The sequence below is a fragment of the Caretta caretta genome, chromosome 7 (genome assembly GCF_965140235.1).
Source record: "Caretta caretta isolate rCarCar2 chromosome 7, rCarCar1.hap1, whole genome shotgun sequence".
Classification (NCBI taxonomy): Eukaryota; Metazoa; Chordata; order Testudines; family Cheloniidae; genus Caretta; species Caretta caretta.
This window is the reverse complement of record NC_134212.1, coordinates 37,785,200-37,807,181: the sequence shown is the minus strand read 5'-3', so window position 1 is coordinate 37,807,181 and position 21,982 is coordinate 37,785,200. Positions and strand designations below refer to the sequence as shown.

Here is a 21,982-nt window from a genome sequence, read left to right as displayed (position 1 = left end):
TCACCTGTCCAAAGCTTCCAGTTCCAGTCTCAGTGAGTCTCTCAAACGTAGATGTCCTCCTACCCTTCCCCAACCAGTTTCTTTGTTCTGTTGCTAATTTTTCTTCCTCACTCTTCACTTCACCAGATGCCTAAACACAAGTTGGAGTATCTTCTCCCAGCTCCAGCTAATCTCCATAGTATGCCAACTGTTCGATCAGAGTAAAGATATTTAAGTTTATTGACTCTCCATAGTCCTTTGTCTGGTAAGTGCATGCTTCAGCCCATGTCAGCAAGTGGTGGATTCCACAGCCACATAGAGGCACTCCCCGATGCAGCAATTTTATAAACAACTTCATAAACCAGAATTCATAAATTGTACAGATTCCTCAAATCGTCACACCCCTATTCTTGAACAAATCAGCAATGCTTATGGTGCCTCTAGCTTGGTCTGGAAACACTATTTAGGTTACAGCAATCTGCCCATTTTGTCTCCTTTTATTTAGCTCCTGCTTGGAAGCTTTTAGTGCAATGATTATATTATCAAAACAGTTTGACACAGAGAGGCCCGTGACTTCATTAACTGAAGCATGAGCTTGCTGTTTCCTCAAACCTACACAGAAAAAGATTCAAAGGAAAATAACCCATCTAAATGATTTAAGACCACAGTATTTAACTGCATTAAAAAGCATGTGTGCCAGAACATGCTCTCCCAGAAAGCTGCTGTTTAACAAAGTCAGTGACACACCCTAAATCAGACCTAAGTAAAGTAAACAAGGCTGATTTTGACTTCACAGAAAAACATTGTAAGTTAGAACCAAACTGGATCCTACGTCATGACTTCTGTTGTATCTCACTAGATTTAACTTTTACTTATATATAACTGAAGAGAAAAAAGTCATTTTGTTACTATTCAGTATGGTTGAAGAGATCTATTAAAAATGGGGCAAATTTCCTCATGCAGCTAGCACAAATGTGAGACCCTATTAGTTGACAAGCATACAAATAACCATTTATTGTTATATAATTGACTGCATGTACAACTTTACCCATACTGTGCACACACAACGTATATATTTAAGGTGTGCAATCACAAAACCAAACTTCCTGAAAATCTGGTCCAAAAAGTGACTCAGTAAAGGGCATATGTCAGGTAAAAAACAAAAAAGATTCTTAATAAAATTTTACATTGAAGGATATTTTAAAAATTGACTTTCTCCAGTTATAATGGTTTGTTTCTATATTTCACTTGACTTGGACAACGAAAATCAATCAGTTTAATTATTTATAACCAATTCCTATTCAGTTTAACTGTCCAATCCTCATTGACGATGATACAACATTTGAGCTGTAAAATATACAGGGAATATTTTTCCTTTAAAATATTTTGAATCTAATTTTGTTTTTTTAACTATGGAAAAATTGTTATTGATCTTAGGCTTTTTTAAAAAAAACAAAAACCCACAAGCCCTACATTTGAGGCCTAAATTGACTTGGCAATTACAAGTACTGTAACAATTTTTATGCACCTTATAGTAAAACTCATGTAAACAGATATTTTCCCATCCATATCCAAATTCCATTGCAGATGTCATACATGCTTGTTTCCTTTCTCTGAGATCACCAAGATGACTAAGCTAATTAAAATTCAGTAGGTCAAAATTCATTTATGTTAGTATCTTTAGCGGCAGGATATGGAATTTCTTTATACAAACTCCATTGCTAGCAACTAAATATCCTTTTCAGGAATAAAGCTATTGTATAGCATATTAGATTGAAGAAAATAAGGCAAGTCTGTTTTAGCATATTAAACATACGATGGAGTTGAGAGATTTGGATTCTATTCCCAGTTCTGCCATGGACTTGCTACATTACCATGGAAAAGTCATGACTTTACTGTGCCTCAGTTTCACCAGTTACTAAACAAGAAAATTAATATTTTGTGCACATCTACAGACCAAAAGTACTAAAAGTGCAGAGTATTATTACAGAGTTTATCTTTTTCTGGATAGCTGCCATTTCATAGTATCAACATTTTAAAAAAATACAAAACTAAGTGTTTAGTACTTACCATGCCATTTGCCTTTGTAAACAGTCCCAAAAGACCCTGACCCTATTCTGGTTGAGAGCATAACTTCACTTGCTTCTATTTCCCAATAATAACTTGAATCTCTCTGTCCACGAGGCCTCTGGAACACAAATACATATTTAAGGTACAAGCATGTCAACCATTGGGACAGCTCTTTTAAGTATTAACATGGCTAGCTGCCTGGACAATATGTTTCAAGGACTGTACCTAAAAATACACTCAACTTGACTCATATAGTCTTAAAAAGATGAACTGCAGAACTGCAACACTCTGGGTGATCTTTGCTAAATGCAAAGACAATTGCTAATATGTTATCTTGTATTCTAACACATACCAGTTTGTTCCTCCATTTTCTTTCCAGGACCCATTTCAGGATTCAATGTTCCTCTTACAACAGTTGATAACCTCAAAACCAAAAACAGGTAGACAACATTTACCTGGATGATTTTGGCTCCTTATGTTATCAACTGTTGCAAGGGAACAGCAGAACTGTGATATTAGATCTTCAAAGACAACTGAGTAAAGAAATTTTTTTTAAATTAATGTAATGTTTACAGACCCTATCAACTTCTTAAAAATTATAAGAGCAGCTACTGGTTAAAAATGCTCCTGAATAAAATGTAAATGTTTATTAAATGCATTTCAAAAGGCACCCATTGCTAGGGCCCTATCAAAATCATGGTTCATTTTGGTCAATTTCATGGTCATAGGATTTTAAAAATCGTAAATTTCATGATTTCAGATATTTAAATCTGAAATTTCAGTGTGGTAACTGATGGACTCCTGACCCAACTCTGAAGGCAGGAGCGCAGCAGAAAGGGTGGCATGGTATGATATTGCCACCCTTACTTCTGTGCTGCTGCTCATGGGGCGCTGCCTTCAGAGCTGGGCACCTGGCCAGCTGCTGCCGTTCTCTGGCTGCCCAGCTCTGAAGGCAGTGCAGAAGTAAGGGTGGCAATACCACGACCCCACTACAATAACCTTGCAACCCCACCCCCAACCCTCTTTTGGCTAGGAAGCCCCATTTTGAGAAACACTGGTCTCCCCATGAAATTTATATAGCATAGAGTAAAAGTACACAAAAAAAAGGACTAGATTTCATGGTCCGTGAAGCATTTTTCATGGTCACAGCCGTGAATTTGGCAGGGCCCTACCCATTGCCCATGGTAACTGACAAGATACTAGTCTGGCATTTTTAGAAGCCCCTAAGTGACTTCGGAGCACAAGTTCCATTTCAATGGGACTTATTTTCCAAAGCATCTAAGTAATTTAGGTGCATACCATCCACTGGTCAATATTTTGCTGAAGTTACTGACAAAAATACATATCTAGTTATCTGCTTTACCGCAATCTGTTCCTGTTCACATGAAATATGTAACTGGACAATCTGAAATTATACCACATGATTTTTTTATTTTTAAAAGATATTTAAGGTATGGACAGTGTCTCCAGCAACTGTTAAGGAAAAGTGGCCTACTACCCAAAGACCACAAACAGCACAAGTAGAAAAGCATTGATTAGGAAGTTTGGGGAAGTGTACAAAATACATACATCTAGACAAGACCTTCACGGCAGTATTTGAGTACCTCACAAGCATTAATTAATCCTCAGCAACACTGAGGTACGAAAGAGGAAGACAAAGGGACTTGTCCACGGTTACAAAGGAAATCTGTGGCAGAGCCAGGAACTGAACCCAGATCTCCCAAGTCCCAGACCAGGACCAACAACTACAAGATCACTCTACCTCCTAATTTAAAATAATTCAAATTGCCCTTTCATGTTAAAAATATCGGCTCTATGGTGAATCACCTTTCACACCGGACTGACATCCCCTTACATTTAAAAGGATGCTACAAAGTGACTTAATCCTATTTCATGCATCTGAAAGCGTGTAACAGAATGAAAAATGCATTCCTGATTCCAAATCTTTTTTTCCTTAAAAATGAACACAGCAGCTCTGACTTGTTAATGACACGTGAGCACTACACTTGGTGAATAATTTAAAGTAATATATTTGCACCATGACCATCATGTAAGCGCATAGCTTAGTTTATGAGCAAGACTTACATTAAAGCAGGATACATATATTACTAGGAAATACTCTCTTACAGAGCCTAATGAAGAAAGGGCAAGAGAGCTCCCCAAGAGCAGTGCATGAGAACATCATCATTCTTGACACCCAACTGACGTAAGTTTCACCAACAAAAGCACCAGTGTGGACAGCACTAGGTCAGCAGGAGAGGCACTCCTGCCAACACAGTTAATGTTGCTCATTGAGAATGGCTTAATTATGCTGGCAGGAAAGCTCTCTCCCATTGGCATAGAGCGACTATAAAGGAGACCTCATAGCAGCGCAGTTGCAGTGGTACAGCTGTGCCGCTCTAAGGACTGTAGTGTAGACATAGCCTTAGACTTACAGGCCTAAACTACTAGACCAAGATGTTAAAAGAACACTTGCATTTTGTTAAATTCAATTTTCATAACAAATTTCATTTAACTACTTACCACTAAATTGAACAGACACTGTCAACATCATTTTTCAATGAAAGCCAAAGGAAGTTTCAAATGAAGACAAACAATAATTTTAAAAATCTAGTATCTTTCAAAAAATATATGGACCTTTAAAAAAAACTCAGATGATAATGCTTGAATCAGTACTACAAACATTATAACATGGGACATGAACTTGAAGTTACACACAGTGATTTGTTATAGGAATTTAAAGTACAAGGTCATCTCATTTCAACACAAACTAAACAGAACATTCCCAATAGTTTAATCACCAGTTATGGCCTTCAAAAACTGGAATTTTGTCACAAAGTCCCTCTTTTTCTCCTTCAGGATTAGTCTGAAAACAAATACTACAGTACTTACAATTTTGTTTTTTTCTTGTGTGTTGGATCCAGGAGCTCTCTCTCTTTGGGCTGGCACTGGGGTTTTCGGTTGAGACCAGCCAGTTGGGCTTATATTGTTGGGACTTCCAGACAAAGCTGATGGTGAAGCTTAATACACAAAAACAAAGCAGGAAATATGAACAAGAGAAAATAAATGTTGAGTAAAAGAAAGAATTATAATTATTTTATGTATAGAAATCTTACCTGACTCACTGTGACTTCGAATTGCATCCTAAAACGGGAGAGAAAATAAAATTAAAAGAAACAAAAAAAAACCCCAACATTTCAGTAAGATGTCAAACACAGAGTGTGGAGGGAGGAAAGGGGTCTGGAAATCAGATATCAGAAAACGTAGATCACCCATGAAATGGTGCTAAAGAGCTTTGATTCAGGGCACCAGATTACTGACCAGTATCTTCCAAAACAGAATGTTTTGGATATTTTAGAAATCATTTAAGAATCCAACTGTTACTTGCTGAAAACATCTAGTTTGCCCCCTTTTCAACCTGGCTCTAATCATGAGCTTGCACAATTAATTTACATAATTTTCATGGGGAAGTTAAACTATATTGCTAAACAATGGCTCCTGCTGAATAAGAAACTTTGTGTCAAAGAAAATACTAAACATGTTTTTGATATTCCCAGCCATTGTACTGTCTTGTGAAACTGTTATGCACCCCTGAATTTCAGATAGGTACATAATTCATAACGTGGCCTACTACCTAAAGTGAGTGCATTTAGAAAATTATTATTATTTTGGCACTGCATTGAGAGAGATTCCTTACACATATAATGGGGAATATTGTTAGAATGTGAACAAACTTTAAAACCAGTAGACACTTCGGAAGTACATACACCCACTGTACCATGTGAGACTGCAAAAGATTGAGATTTGTACTCTAATACCAAAGTAAATAAGTTCTCACAAGATTTACATCGCTGACCGAAACACAACTCTACAAATAAGCTAAAAATAGGTTGTTACACTGCACCAGAGTTGGCCTTTCTCCTCCCCTCACCTCATGCCACACAAACTTTAAAGCACTTAATTCTGTAATCATGCACAGGGTCAGTTCTGGCAGAAGCAACTTTTCCAACTTGTTCCTTCTACTAAATCATATCCCATACAAAAGTAAGTACAGGAAAGGCAAAATGGCTAAGTACTACACAAAGCAGGAACATGCACTACAAAAATGTCAAATATTAAAAAAGATTAATAGAAGTCAATTCAAATCTTCCAACCAACTATCCACAGATGACATTTAGATTTCATGGCAGTGCAGAACAACCTACAAGTACCCTACACGAAGGCTTATGAATGATCCATGCTAACTCTATTAAGGTAAGCAACGTATTTTTAAAGAGTTGTCTTAATTATAATTCCTAAAGATTCAGTTAGAAAGGTATGCGGTCATGGCTAGTAACAAACTTTGACCTATGACCTGTGTTTTGAATCAAAACATTCACACATTTCTGCTGTACTTCTCTGCTCTAACCTTCAGCAGATTACAATGTGCAGAAATCTAACTCTTTGAAGCACTCTTGAATTACACTACCCGTTCAAGAATGGAGACAACCAGGCACAAAGCAGAAAACTTTATAAGAATCTGCAATCAGTACCAGTGATGGATTTTGTACAGCTGCCCAGGAGTGTAATTTCAGTCAAATGAGTTGAAAAACTCACCTACTTTAAAGAAAGCCATTTTAAAAAGTTACATTTTTAGATTTACATACACATACACCTGATTTCTAAGGAAAAAAGCACTTCTACTGCACTTCAATAATTTTATTTTATCTCAGTTTGGGCTAAAGGGAAAATATTAACCTCTGCTGAATCCTTTTAGTCAAGGAAATAATATAGGCGCTCTTTTGAGTAATCCCATACATATAATTATACACCAGTACTATAATTTGTCATTTACACCTAATCTTTATGTGAAGTACAAGTAGTGCAAAGTGGCTCACTTGCCAGGATTATCTGGGTACACCTGACATCGTTTCTCTGCCACAGCAGGGGCTTTGGGTACTGGTGCACCTGAGTCCCTCCTATTCTCTGGCTGTGGCACATAATAGTCTAGTCTCCTGTGGGCTGCAATATTTTGATCTAATTATGGTTGTTGGACTTTGTGCGTGGGTGCTGGGTGGTGTTGGTGGCCTGTGATATACAGGAGGTCAGACTAGATGATCTAGTGGTACCTTCTGGCCTCAAGCTATGTGACTCCATGAGCACACTATTTATTTAATCTTGGTTTCTACTTGGCTATATCATCTTGGTGTGGCCATGCTATAATTCACCAAAACAATTCCCAGAGAGAAGGCCAGACAGTACGTTAAAGGACGTGTTTGAGACAAGATATTATTTTAAACATTGTGGGGCCAATGCATCTTTAGTGTAAGCCTACTAAAGTGAATGGGTTTACACAAAGGATGAATTTCACTTTCTGTAGAATTATCAACTTAACCCATGACTGAAACTACTCTGCCCAGGTATCCCCTCCAATTACAGTACTCACATATTAGAACTGAACTAAACCAAACATGCATTACCAACATCTTTATTAAACCAATTTTAGATTAATAATTTCACTTAGCCATTACTATGGTTTACAGTCTTACAAATGCTGTTAAATTGCAAGAAAGCAAAGGCACGAAGAAAAATACCTACTCTTCCCCTCAAACAAAATCGTCTGCACCAGGAACTGGGAGAAGCATTCAAGCTGTTGTTCTAATACAAAGCAATGAGAAATAAAAACAAGAACAGAGGAAGTAGTAAAAAATAATAGTTTTCAGTTGCTAAGATGAATGAATAAAAGAACAGAAACAATCAGGAACTTGAGGAAAGAAAAAGCAGCTTTATTCATTAGCTCTGTGCAGGTCATATTTTTCTCTCTATTAAGTATAGTTTTAAACTACTGAGAGAATATTAATGCCCACATTTTTGAAAACTACTTTATTAAAAACCAATCTTTTCCATTCAATTACTGTGTGAAACACCTTCCAGAGATTATGTAAAAAGCTATTTGTTTCTGGAAGACTGCACATTTACATTACTTCATTCACAACCCTTTAAGATATTAAAAAGGTGGAAAGGGAGAAAGACTGGCATCTCATCATCACAGTATATGAAACACAAACATGACAATGTATCCGTCAAAGCCCTGTGTACTACACAATTATTACGGAAGCCCCATAAAGCCCAGCTTGAACATAGCCTCTGCTCCAAAAAGAGCTCAGAAGCTCTGCCATACAGGCATCTTTCCCCAGCTGTAGAGTCCAAAGGTGCTCAGAAGATACGCTCCCTCATGAGCCCTTTTGGAGGCATGCCAGAGAGGAACCAAAGGCAGCAAGCCTTTCTGTGTATCTTACAATCTCTGCAGCTAGGGATGTGTCCTGAGAAGTTCCAAAATCTGTTAGAATAAAGGCTCTGGCTGGTAGGAACTGTGCAGGTCATGCTCCTCTTCCTGCAAGCCCCCCCCCCCTCCCCCGACCCCCAGTGAGTTTTAACATTAATAGTACCTAATAGCAACTAGAGCACCTGTTTCAGGCTTGACTGCACTGCCAATCTACAAAAAGAATAGAAGTCTGAAAGCAAGTTGCAGGAGGGTGAATCTCAGCTGTGCTGAAACTTACCACCTAATTCTAGGGTGCTTAATACTAAGTATAGGTCTAATGGGCTGCATAGCACAAGAGGCATTGCCTTTAATATTCATTCTTTGCAAATGACATGCAGATATGCACCACCATCTGATTGATTTATCAATTTGCTTGTGAGTTTATGTTTTTTAAATGGCAAAGAACACATTCCAAAGGACCGAACAGTAAGCATCTGTGTAGCAAATCTGGTCTTGCTCTTGCGCAGTAAGAGTGATCTGTTGAACTTCTGAACATTAGGCTCCAACAATTTTCTGTAAAGCAGCACAAAACCTGTTAAAAGTTTTTGCAAAGGTGAGAGGCTGCAAGCATGAAAGATAAGATACTTAAATCTCTAGGCAGACGTTGCTCACCCTGGGCTTTCACCACTTACCAAACTAAGGGAAGATGTTAAGAAGAAAATAGCAACAACATGATTAAAACACTGGTTAAATAACCAGTAGTAGTTTTAGATGAGCTCTACACAGTTTCTTATTCAGCATATTACCTCAATTATCCTGTTGTCTACAGGCATGGTAGTGCTGACCATATGGACATTCGGGGTGGATGTAGATCTCTGTCTTTGGGACAGGGAGCCCTCAGAGGAAGGATTTGATGTGTTGAATGTGAAGGCATGAGGCGTAGAGTATCTGTGCTGGGAACTGACATGAGGAGAGGGGAAAAATAAGTCACAGTTCATTTTTCTTTCTATACTAGCTGTAAATTACTGTATAGCATCTTGCCTAAAAACAAAGACACACAGAATCCAGGAAGTTTAGTCAGCAAATAGAACTAATCCTATTTAGCCAGTTGGATCTTGCCCAGTTTAATTTAGGAACAAAATCAAAGGGTTTTAAAGCAAGATCTTAACAGTTGGCAATACATGCCTGGCACGTTCAGCAGCAGTCTGTGGTATTTTTGCCATTATTTAATTTGTTACTCCTCATTTCAACTCCTGCCGACTAATATTTAACCAATTGTTAAAATACTAGCTCAGTTAGAATTAATTCCGATCTGAGAAATTTAAGCAAGAACCTTCTTTCAAGCCTCGTCAATTTTTAGGAGTTTAAAAAATAGTTTTTATTTGCTATGAAAATTATAGTTTGGGAAGGGGGAGTAGATTGCTGGGACTGTTCAACTGATCACGCAGAACAGCTTACGAGGAAGTCATGAAACCTAATACCAGCTAAAAGGAGCTCAATACAGTTCTATGGAAATCAAACAACAGTGGTTAAATAAAGAATGTAATTTGTCTAACATATGGCCAAGTACTGGATTACAGCTGAAGCAAAGAATTACCAATCAGGATTAAAGGCCAACCAAATCCTGTTTACCTTAAATCACATAAATAGCCAGATTGAAGTAACTAACTATTTACAAAAGATGACAAGGATGCATCCCTAATTCATTCGCTATTACCCGGGTTGCAAGTGGGATAGGAGATCAAGAAGGAATGAGTTACTACTGCAGATCCCCCAAAAGACAATGTTTCAAGTTAACATGCTGGGATCACAGAAATGGGCTTGCACCACTCCTGAAAAGACAGTCTTGTCAGGAGGAAGCTGAGGGGCATACACTTCTGGCCTGGCCTAACCTCATCAGCCTCCAATACTGCAGGGAAAGGGACCCAAGCCTGAAGTAAGGGTCAGAGGACATGCTGCATGGAAGGAGAACAATATGCATTTAGCATCTAAATCCACACAAATTTTCTTTAATTTTCAGAATTTCAAGAGTAGTATGTTTTCTTTAACCTATTATACACTTTGTTTCCTTTTTAAACCCCTCTACTTAGGTTAAACCAGGGGTTCTCAAACAGGGGGTCAGGACCCCTCAGGGGGTCATGAGGTTATTACATGGGGGGTCATAAGCTGTCAGCCCCCACCCCAGACCCCGCTTTGCATCCAACATTTATAATGGTGTTAAATATATTTTAAAAAGTGTGTTTAATTTATAAGGGGGGGGTCACACTCAGAGGCTTGCTATGTGAAAGGGGTCACCAGTACAAAAGTTTGAGAATCACTGGGTTAAACTAAGAATATGCAGTAGTATCAAAACTGATGGTGTTTTAAAAATTTCTATATATGACTCATGCAAAACAAATGAATCATCCATTTTCACATATGTACTACATGACTAGTTGTGCTCTAATGGGGCTATTGGCACAAGACTGTCTGAAGGAACTTATATTCTACAGCATATTACTTTTTGATACTGATATTGTTAAAAGACAATAGCCTCAAATATTTAAAAAAAAATCCCCACACCTTTAATGATCTGATTTAAAACCTCAAGACTAAAAATTCAAAGCCAGCAATCTCAAGTGCAAGTGTTTCTTAATCCTAGGAACTGTAGAAAAGGGGGATATTACACACCTTATTTACAATCTCTATATGTAAAGAGATATTAGCATTTCAGCCTTAAAACTGAAGTGATATTGTTTTAGTGCATTCTGTCCATCACCAGTATTACATGATCATTCCATTTTATTAAAACTATACTTCCCAAAACAAAAAGTAATGGAAATAGTTTACCTAACAGGCATCCGGGAGACAGACTCACGCATCCGTCGCATTGTCAAGGGAGGTAGTGCAGGGACACCACTGTCACTGATATTTGAATTAGGGAACAATCTGAAATATCAACAAAAAGAATTAAGTAAGTACTACAATACATCCTGATCAATGCTACAAAAAAGGGTATGATTATAGGTTCCTATTTTTGTGTTATGATTGATTTCTATCATGCAAGATATTAGATTTATCCATATTTATATGCAGTTTGTTTTCCTGCTCTGTCTTTAAGCTTATGGTGTGCTCTATGACAAATAAACCCTTACAGACCTAATGACTTTTTTCAAGTGTTACTTCTAAATTCAACTTTGGGTATTAGCCTTTCCTAGCATGACATTCAACACCAAACTGCTAGTGCAAAGGAAGGTTTAGAAGTTAGCTCTGAATCCTACAATTTATCCTACACTATTTGGGCTGGTCTACATTAGAAAGTGCGTACCTACACAACTAAATTTAGTTAAAATAATATAAACTACTAATGTAGATGTACTTGAACCATTTTATTCATTTAAATAGGTTTAATTGCATCTGCATTAGGATTCTGCAGCAGTATAATTAAATTTATTTTATTTATAATTAAATTTGACTTAGTTACACTTAGTTACGCAGCTTCCTAATATGAAACAAGGATAACATTTTCAAAAACCCCTTAGTGACTTAGGCCATATCTACACTTAAAAGTTTACAGCAGCACAGCTGTACCAAATACAGCTGTGCCGCTCTATAAGAGTGCTTGTGTAACTGCGTTATGCCAGTGGGATAGAGCTCTCCCGTCGACATAATAAAACCAGCTCAATGAAACCACGCCCCTGAGCGACAAAAGTTTTGCTGACATAAGGACTACAGTAGACATGGCCTTAGAAACCTAAATTTCATTGAGTTTCAAAAGGACTATGGGATCTGGGGTAAAATTTTCAAAAGCCCCAAAATACCAATAGTACTCTATGTCAAAAGGGTTAATTCTTCCCTGAGGCCAAGTCTACACTACCCGCCGGATCAGCGGGTAGTAATCAATCTATCGGGGATTGATTTATCGTGTACAGTGTAGACGCGATAAATCGATCCCCGATTACTCTGCTGTCGACTCTGGAACTCCACCAGGGTGAGAGGAGGAAGCAGAGTCGATGGGGGAGCAGCCGTCGATCCCGTGCCGCAAGGAAGCGAAGTAAGTGATTCTAAGTCGATCTAAGATAAGCAACTTCAGCTACGAGAATGGCGTAGCTGAAGTCAACGTATTTTAGATCAATCCCCCACCCCCAGTGTAAACCAGGCCTGAGACAAAAATGAGTTGTACAAGGAACTCTTGCATACTTCCATGTTGAATGAACTTTGAGGTGACATTACAGAAATTAGCTGGACATTTGCCATGTCTGGGTCTGCTTGTCCCAGAATATTTTACAAAAAGAGCCTAATATATTTCATGGCAATAGTCCTATTGCATAAACTGGCTGGGAGCAGATACTGATGGTTATTTCATCACGTCAATACACAAATCTTTTTACATATTACACTGCTCAACAATTCATAACTCTCACTGATATTAAGACTGAGTCTGAGATTCTTCAGTCACAGAGACTGTTAGTATTAGTAATTAAAAGCTCTTACAAGAGTTGCCTGATATTGCTCCAGTCCACACACATGGTTGGGACTTTAGTGCTGCAGTGTTCATGGAATTTGTAGCCACACGTCTGACACCGGAACCCATTTAGCAGGAACTTCTGGCATATGTCACAGAAGGCAAGCTTTAGAAATGTCTTCCGAGCCTAAAACACAAGTTAAATGATTAAAATGTGTGTACACACACTCATACACCCCCTTGTGGTACCAGCTCTGTCAAGTGGCTTGGATGAATACCTAAGGATCTGGCAAAAATTAACTGTAAAATCATGAATGAAAACTTTTTATAAAACTGCTCCAAACCAAATATTGAACTTAACACTATACTTCAGAAAGTCTGTGGATTTGTGCTGTTACAATTATGGATATTTTGTAGACATTTAGTGAGCTCTTTACCTAGCTATTTAATCCTCAAATTTAAGTGTATCCTTGCAAGATTCAGAGCACCATCTTGTTTCCAATAAGGTGCTTGGGAGTTTTGACATTGACTTCCTTCATTGAAGTTTTAGACTCCTAATGTAAAGCACCAATCACTTCACCTTGGACTTTTCTTTTCTCTTTTTTAAACAGTTATAGAATTGCGTGTATAAAAGTAATCAATATGTTATGCACAAAAGAATGCTATTTAGTAGTTATATTCCTTATGGCAAATTTCCTTTTAGGTGAACTTCCGTGTTTTTAAACATCTTGACATCTCTTTACCAAGACTTTTGGGAAGCAAGGCATATAACAGTCCTTTCCCCCACAATGTACAATAAAGGCAGGATCCAAATCTAAGAGATTTTACACTTTCTGTTCTGCCTGGTCACAAACAAGTTCGCTTGCGGTCTACCCCAGACAGAACAATGGATCAAATAAATGGGGCATCGTTATGTCAATCATAACCTTTCCAACTGACAATCTGCTAAAAAAAATTGTTAGCCCTGCCTGATGTATCAGAAGGGTTTCAGTCTTTATCCAATATCCCTATAGAAAAATCAAATCTTGTCAGAGAAGACTGGAATGAAGTTGCCCATCAGTTTAGATAATGCATGGTCATATTGTGAAAAAATCTGGCCTTATTCCATCTTGATAGAAGGAAGAAAGGCCTTGAGAGCCAACCTTATTGCTCTCCCCTCCCACACAATTAAATGTAGCCTGGCTTTCTTTTGCTTCTAAGTACCATAGACTTAGAGTTGACATAGATCAGAACTCCAACCCTGCTTGGATATATCTGTTGCCTTATCTCTATTGAGTACAGTATTGACTGGATCCCAAGCAAAGGAATCCCATAGCATGCTGTTGGGAAGAAACTATAATCAAAACGAGTCACCTACTGACAGAACAAAATTCTGTCAAATTGTGAACATAGCCTCATACACAGCCTGGCAAAGAGATGTTATGAATTTGCAGGACATCAACATGCTTAACATCCTGAAAAAAACAACCAGCCTCTATAACAGATTCTATAAGTGGGCTTCATCATTGATTTTTTTGACCGAAGCATCCACACTCCAAATGCAAGTCATTTTCAGATCCTGAACCACCTTTCAAGAAGGCCATATCCTTGGAAGCACATGCACATATACACAGTTAAACCCAGGTGACGAAGACCGTCAGTCACCAGAGACAGGCATTTCATGACTATGCTTAGGACTACTGCTAGCCCAAAAAGCAACACCTTATTCTAGCAACAATCATTGTCCAGCTGATACCTTCAAAAAAAGCAAACATGCGTGCCAAAGAAACCATGAATACTTTCTCTTTGCATAAGTGATGCGAACTTTACTGAATATGTAAGAGAAATTATTCAATTTTCTGAAATAAAAGACTAAGGTGAAGACATCCATTCAGTTTTGGGATTAGAAAATACTGTCAACTGGAGTGTAAAGAAAACTCTGCTTCTGATCCTCTGTCAGGTTGTTATTTCATTACTACTATTGTAAATGAAAGAGGGCATTGACACATGTTCTAGGCCAGGTCTGAAAAAAATTACTGAGATTAGGGGACTAATACCCGTAAATAATCTGGGGTTGTTGTCATTCTGGTTTTATTGATTAATAAATTAATAGTAATTTATTGGGAGAGAATACTGTAGCATCAAGATTTAAAGTTGTTTCCCGTGTTTAAGAAGTCAACTGAACCTGCATTCAAAATACAGAAGAAAACTAAACTTACAAAGTTGTGTGTTGTAAGTGGAACATGATCAAGGAAATCTACTTGCAGTTCCTCTCCAATCAAGGAGGCAGCATCTGTATTCCAATCTAAGCGTGCTTTTTTGCTAAAAAGGAAAAAAAACTGAGAAGTGAGAATAATTAGGTCTATTCAATAATGTAAATTGTAATACATGCTCCTATAACATAGATTCATTGATATTTAGGTCAGAAGGGACCATTATGATCATGTAGTCTGACCTCCTGCACAACGCAGTCCACAGAATTTCACCCACTACTCCTGCAAAAAACCTCACACCTATATCTGTGCTACTGAAGTCCTCAAATCGTAGTTTAAAGACTTCAAGGAGCAGAGAATCCTCCAGCAAGTGACCCGTGCCCCATGCTACAGAGGAAGGCAAAAAACCTCCAGGGCCTCTTCCAATCTGCCCTGGGGGAAAATTCCTTCCGGACCCGAAATATGGCGATCAGCTAAACCCTGAGCATATGGGCAAGATTCATCAGCCAGATGAAAACAAATACAAGCAATCTCTTAGAATTAATGGTATTTCAGTGTTTTGTTTTTAAAAAAAAACACAGAATTGTAAGTGATTTCCAATTTTTCAGCAATAGCAGTTTAAATACCTTACATGGGATGTCATATTTTGATGATTGTTTTTATAAGATAAAAGGCATCCAGGTGTTATGGTGATGGGCACAGTAGAAATCTCTTTATGAACAAATGTACCAAATTAGGAATGGCAAGTTTAGTGATATAGAAACCATATTATGTGCTTGAGCGCCAAAGTTACTTGAGATCTCAATACAGACTCAGTTACACAGAGATTAATACCCACAAATGACTGTCTCATAATTGTGGCTTCAAAAAGCATTGAGCCCAAGTCTTCTGATGTGTGAAGTTAATACATTAACTCAACGAGATACCTTCACACTCTCCGCTTGTAAAATAATAATTTGGCATTTAATAGCAGCACCCCCCAGCCCTACAGAACGCAAAGGAATACCTGAGATGAGACTTAAATCCATAACATTTTAAAATTTCCACAGGAATTTATAACATTAAAATTGAATACAAGGATCCTTATTTGAGAGAATCAAGCATGTATAATGCTGAAGTATGTATCTTCAAATGCAGGAAGAAAATATTGTGTGTTCAAATTTGAACACACAATCTAGCTAGATTAGAGTGATATAAAGAAGTCTGTAAAAAGCAGCTAACTCAGATTTTTCCTTCTTCAGTTTTGAAATAGAAGTGCAGACATATTTCACGGTGTATATAAAATCCTTACTATTATTCCTGAGGGAATTCTGCACCGAAAAATTAAAAATTCTTTGCCAAAAAATAAAAATTCTGCACACATTTTAAAATTCTGCAAATTTTATTTGACAATAAATAAATGTAGAGGCTCCAGCATGGCAGTGGGGAGCACTGGCCACATGGAGGTGGGAGATCACCCTGCAAAACCCCTTGCCCTCCTGGGACACGGATTTGGTGGTGAGACTGCACCCAACCCTGACACAGCACAAAGGCTGGCCCTGCCCCAGAAACACCCCAGGGCCCTGTCCCTCTGTGCCAGGCACACCAGATGTGGGTAGACAGGCTTAGTCCGGCAAGATCCAAATGTGGAGGGGTTTGGGGGGAGAGGGTTCTGTGTGGGGCAATCTGGGTGCGGGTGGATCACTGGGGGGTTCGGGTGGGGGGGATCTGAATGCACAGGAGCTCGTTGGGGGTTCCTACAGCAAGGGGAGGTTTCTGGAGGTGGGTCTGACCCAGCCCTGGCTGCTCCTTGCAGGGAAAAGAAAATCCTTTCCTCCCCTGCCCCCAGACAATCTGGGACTAGCAGCTGAGCCTGGCGCAGGGTAGGAGTCAGTCATCGGTCGGGGTCTCGCCAGGGCCCCCACACCCACTGTGGTGATTTACCTCTCCACCAGCTGCTCTAGGCACCCAAAATGATGTGCCCACACTCCTGGGGAGGGACACATAACAGCTCTTGAGGCTTCTCTTTGTTTCCCCATCAGAAAGTAATTTTTCTGCAGGGAAGCAAAAAAATCTGCGCATATACAGTGGTGTAGAAATCCCCCAGGAGTATGAGCATTTAAATAAAACTAATATTTAATTTCTTACATCATTTCAGCATGCTTAAGGCATGGCTTTTTGAATAAGAAATCTGAGAAGAGCAAAGAAAGCATGAAGAGAGTCTTCACAGCCAAGTTAGACTTCTAAAAATGGGGGAAGAAACCACAGTTTCTGCTAGTTTAAAACCAGGATTTGAAAAATCCAACAGAATGTTAAAACTGTTTCTCTGATTTAGTACACAGCTTCTTACCCTTTTTGTTCATTAAAAAGTCGAAAAACTGCACAGCATTCTGGCTGCAGACCTCTGACTTTGAGCGCCTTCATAAGACAATCATGTAGGGTCATCCCATTCCGCACATTTACCTGTGAACAAGAGCCAATTCAAAACTCTAATGAGGACATAAAAGGGTTTAAAATACCATTTTTCTGATCTTCATATTCTACACAAGACTAGACACATCATATTCTACACATCACTACAGTGAAACTAGACTTAGTAGCACTTTTATTAATAGAGACTGAAATTTCAAAAAAGTGTGCCTAACATGCCACACTGATGACATGCACAAGCATTTCTAGGAGCAATGTTAAAACAGATTAATAAGAGATACTATTTCCTTCAGAATTTAACTGAACAAATCCATCCAAAAATCCATCCAATATAGCTTTCCCTAGAAAACAAATGAGCCTTACATCATGCCCTTAATGTAAACACATTTGGAGCTCTCAGATCAATGTGTGAAGGAGCAATGTACTCAATCATCCTGCCACCAGAACAGTTCCCAAACTTTCAAATCCAGGAACTGAGTGAAACTGAAAGTACCTTAGCTGATTTGAGGTGGTGTGACAACGGAGAGACAAAGGTAGTCTCTTAAGTAGCCATATCCCAAACCATACATACAGGGCTTATTAAGATCAAACACCACACAGAATGGCACCCAAAAGCAAATCAGCAGCCAATGCGGATAGCTGATATTGCTGCTCTCTCATTGGCTGTAATTTCAGAATGGTCTTCTAATGCAGCTCCCACAGAATGCATTGTCAAATCTCAATAGGATAAAGACATGGGTCACTGTGGCAAGGTCTCCCTTCAAACTGAAAGGCTGTAAGTCTGATCAGATGCACACAGCAGTGCTTTTTGGCCATCAGTGCTACCTTATGATCCAGAAGCATCTCCAGTTGTGAACCTCCTTAACAAATGGTATATTCACCCCCATTTAAAAGGGGAGACCTGCCTTTGCTACCCTCCCTAAATGTTTAAGAACAAACTACTATGCTTAGTGGAAATTATGGTTGCATCATGTGCATCAACTTCTGGGCTTCTGTAAGAATTTAAAACTTCAAGATAAAGAAAAGTTATCCTTCCATACAAAAAAATTTCATTATAATAGTTATTTTGCTTTCTAGGATGGTCAGCAGAAAGTAAGAGGAAATTAAGCCACTGTTTGCTTCATTCGTTTGCCTTGACATTAAAGGAAGTGAAATGTAAGGTTGAATGTTTGAATCTACATGCCCATGAGCACATTGGACAAGTTTGTGATGTCTTATGCTCAATTGGATGGTATTTCTCTGTTTGGATGTAATATATAACTTTTTAATGCTGCATCCCTACCACTTGATCTACAATAGACTCAAGAATTATGCCTGTATGACCCTTTGGCTCAACATGCCACTTGATCTTGACCAAAAGAGAAGCCAAAACGAAGGCAGATGATACAGGTTTTATGTATGGCATTCTGAGTTTGTCAATATCTTCTCATCAATTTTGGAAGGAGGTATTTTGATGATTGCCACAATCACTTTATTGTAACAGTTTGCTATATTTACTGTGGCTAGTTTGTTGTTCATACCAACAAAAATTGTTCTGGATATTCCTTTATTATGAGAAAAGACCGCCTTAGATTTAAGAAAAAAATTCTGCTTGCTTAACATAAGAAATATCAAACATATTTATTTTTCCCCTAGGAAACACTGGCAGTAGTTGGGCTTGGAATGTGATGTTTGAACCGGAGGTTGAAATTTGAGTTACAGCTCTCCCAGCCTAAGTCTCATCCTTTCCTCCTGTTCAACTTTCTACCTCCAACTATGAGGTCACATTCCAGGTCCTCCACAGGAAAAGCAGTAAGTCCTAACGTAGAAGCAGAAAAAAGCTTTTCAGAAAATGTTTGAGGCAGTTATATAGACCAAAGGATCCATTCCACTCTTTAAAAAAAGAAAAAAAACAAAAAACAAAACACCACACACTTGCTTTACAGTTCACTTTTGAAGGTTTGTCTACAAAAGTTAACTTGTGGTATACAACAATGGACTTGCTGGGACTTAATGTTTTGGCTCATGGCATGCTGTCCTAACAGGCCAGACAGGCATATTTTCTGTCACACCCACAGTAATATATCAACTTGAGTCAGGAAATTTTGTTGTAGTTTACTGTTTTTATGCTAGACAGAATGTTTTATACTTGATACATACACAGACAGAAATGATAGCACTGTGAGTGCATGGATGGCATTATGTTGAGGGAAGGGACAAAACATGAATTAGGATTTCAAGCAATGGATAGAGTTTTAGCATATTATTGGAATGCTCCGCTTGGAACAAAGACCAAGCAATGTTTAAGTTCAATCTATCTTCAATATATTTCATTGTAGGGATCCATGTTGAAGCAACCTGTGACAAAATCATTATACATTTGAGTTCACATAGGCTAGGATAGTTCTGCAACAGTACTGTAAATTAGGTTAGCCCACTACTGTAATCTCTTGCCATTAAATATTTGAATGTAATCTACACATGTATATTGTAGAACATTGCATCAGAATAAGATGCTATATTTTAAAATATAGCCTTTAGGATTAATGGACTAACAGTGACTTTCCTAAACATAGACCAACCTTCCAGTTTTATTTAACATTTCTGTTGCCACATACACATTAACAATAGTAAAAGTCTATTATATCTCATAGGATGCTTCAGCACTCCCTTCTTTTGGAGGCGTGTAGTCTACGTACATGCACAGTCTCCCTACCGCAGGTAAAAATAGCAGTATAGACTGTGAGGCATTGCTTAGGTGAGTAAACTACAGATACATCTGAAGTAGACTCAAATACACATCCTACATGGATCTCTAGTCACCCAAGCCGTCCCTCCCAGTCTACGTTGCTATTTTTAGCCATGTAGCGTCCCACTGTCTCCCTGCTTCTGAAGCCTTTCCCCATTGCAGGAAAAACTCTGGCACCAGGGAAAGGCTCCAGCACCTCCCTGCTGCCAGAGCCCTTCCCTGCCACAAGATAAGGCTCTGGCAGAGGTGAAGCCTTTCCCTGCTGCCTCCTCCCAGCCAGAGCTTTTCCTCGCCAGAGTGAAAGGCTCCAGCACCACGCAGCTGCTGAAGCTTTCCCTGCTGCCTCCCCTCTGCCAGAGCCTTTCACTGACACGTGTAGCTACATACTGCAGTGTGGATGTGGTACACTTTTGACTGCTGCATGTAGCTACACTTACACTACACAGCGTTGCCAATAGACCGTAATGTAGACGTAGCCATACATGAGGCTTGTGTAGACTTACCACTGTGCGCTGCTTGTTAGGCAAGAAAACCCGAATGGTATTACTAGTCTTAGATGTATCTGAGAGCTTGCCATCATCAGAAGCTCGGCGTTGATAGCCAAACTGCTGAACAATAGTAGGTGAAATACAGTTTGATCCATCAAAGACAGAATCCTTAAATCCAAAACCGTTACTGATGGTCTTCCAAGCTCCCTGAATGTGCTCCATTGATACAGGCTAAGGAACAGCAAAATCTGAAATGAAGTACAGGCAAAAGAAATTACAACGTTCTCAGATGTTAAGATAAATCTGTAAGCAAATACAGTAAAAGACCAAACAATGTAATAAATAATACCACCTTATGCTTTTATATAGTATTTTTCATCAGTAGATCTCAAGTGCTTTTCAACCATGGTATCATGCCCTAGTTATATTGTAAAATTATACAAACAACATTTATGCAGAATGCTATTGTCCGTGTTTTATTACAACAGACAAACTCATAAAAATGTAGTTACAGCAATCTCAGCTAAGTTTATTTAATTGTGTAGATCTCCATAAATACAGATGCGTGCACACATTCCTGTGAATCTTGAAAGCAACACGTTCAGTGCACACTTACATTTCTGATGGAATTTTTCCTTTCCAAGCTGAAGTATACTTCCCTCACTCATGGCTAAGTACATGCTACGTTTGAAACTAAAAGGTCTGAGTTAAAGTATAAATATATTTAAAGTGTGAAGTCTTTTTTCTGTTCAGTTTTTTTTAAGTCATTATCAAGCTTTCCAAAAACTGAGAAGAAACAAAATTAAGCCCATACATTCCCCCCCAAAAAAGATGAGCAAAGAGTATCTGAAGACAGGGCTCTACAATTACACAATGCAAGCTTTTTAAGTATATTTACCTAGCCAAGTTACAGTAAGAGAGATTATTGCTAAATAAATCTTTGACAATTATCTATATTCCTGATCTTAATATTCTTTATACACACAAAACTATGTTAAAAAATTAAGATTGCGAAGTCAAGCACCCAAAAGCTAGGAAATACTAGAATTAAGGCTGTCTGTGCAACCTTAATTCAGCCCTCTTATACATATGCATTATGACAGTCTTTAATTACATGATCACACTTTTTTTCCCCCCAAAGGATCCCTGTCTCATTCGGTACATAAAATGGACAGTTCTCACTTCATGAGCAGTTATTCAATAATTTGTTTTATCTTCACAGTTCAATGTGTGGCCCTAAAACTTACTTACTGCACTTTACTTAAACCCTGTTTTGAAGGCAGAATTACTAATTTTCTCATGGGCTTTACGATGGATCACTATTTATGAGTACTCAGCATTATTTAAGTTCAAAGCACAGCTCCCCCCACTGACGTCAGTTGCAGCTGTGAGTGCTCAGCCCTTCTACAAATCAGACCCCAGGACCTC

The 21,982-nt window shown here is 38.4% G+C and overlaps 1 protein-coding gene across 13 annotated transcripts in view; it reads right to left on the bottom strand.

Moving 5' to 3' along the window:
* The window catches only part of RAF1 (Raf-1 proto-oncogene, serine/threonine kinase), a 98,226-nt gene that overhangs the window by 44,724 nt on the left and 31,520 nt on the right, over positions 1 to 21,982 (bottom strand). For 11 of the 13 annotated variants that reach the window (XM_075130553.1, XM_048859139.2, XM_048859137.2 and 8 more), the window contains 10 exons: positions 20,570 to 20,802; positions 17,259 to 17,371; positions 14,936 to 15,038; positions 12,767 to 12,924; positions 11,123 to 11,221; positions 9,100 to 9,253; positions 7,627 to 7,686; positions 5,166 to 5,193; positions 4,942 to 5,069; positions 2,050 to 2,167 (listed from right to left, as the gene is read on the bottom strand). In XM_075130553.1, coding sequence (XP_074986654.1) covers positions 2,050 to 2,167; positions 4,942 to 5,069; positions 5,166 to 5,193; positions 7,627 to 7,686; positions 9,100 to 9,253; positions 11,123 to 11,221; positions 12,767 to 12,924; positions 14,936 to 15,038; positions 17,259 to 17,371; positions 20,570 to 20,776 — 1,168 coding nt within the window. In that variant the 5' untranslated portion in view covers positions 20,777 to 20,802. The remainder of the gene's footprint in view (positions 1 to 2,049; positions 2,168 to 4,941; positions 5,070 to 5,165; positions 5,194 to 7,626; positions 7,687 to 9,099; positions 9,254 to 11,122; positions 11,222 to 12,766; positions 12,925 to 14,935; positions 15,039 to 17,258; positions 17,372 to 20,569; positions 20,803 to 21,982) is intronic. The other 2 variants (XM_075130554.1, XM_075130556.1) reach the window with 1 other exon arrangement.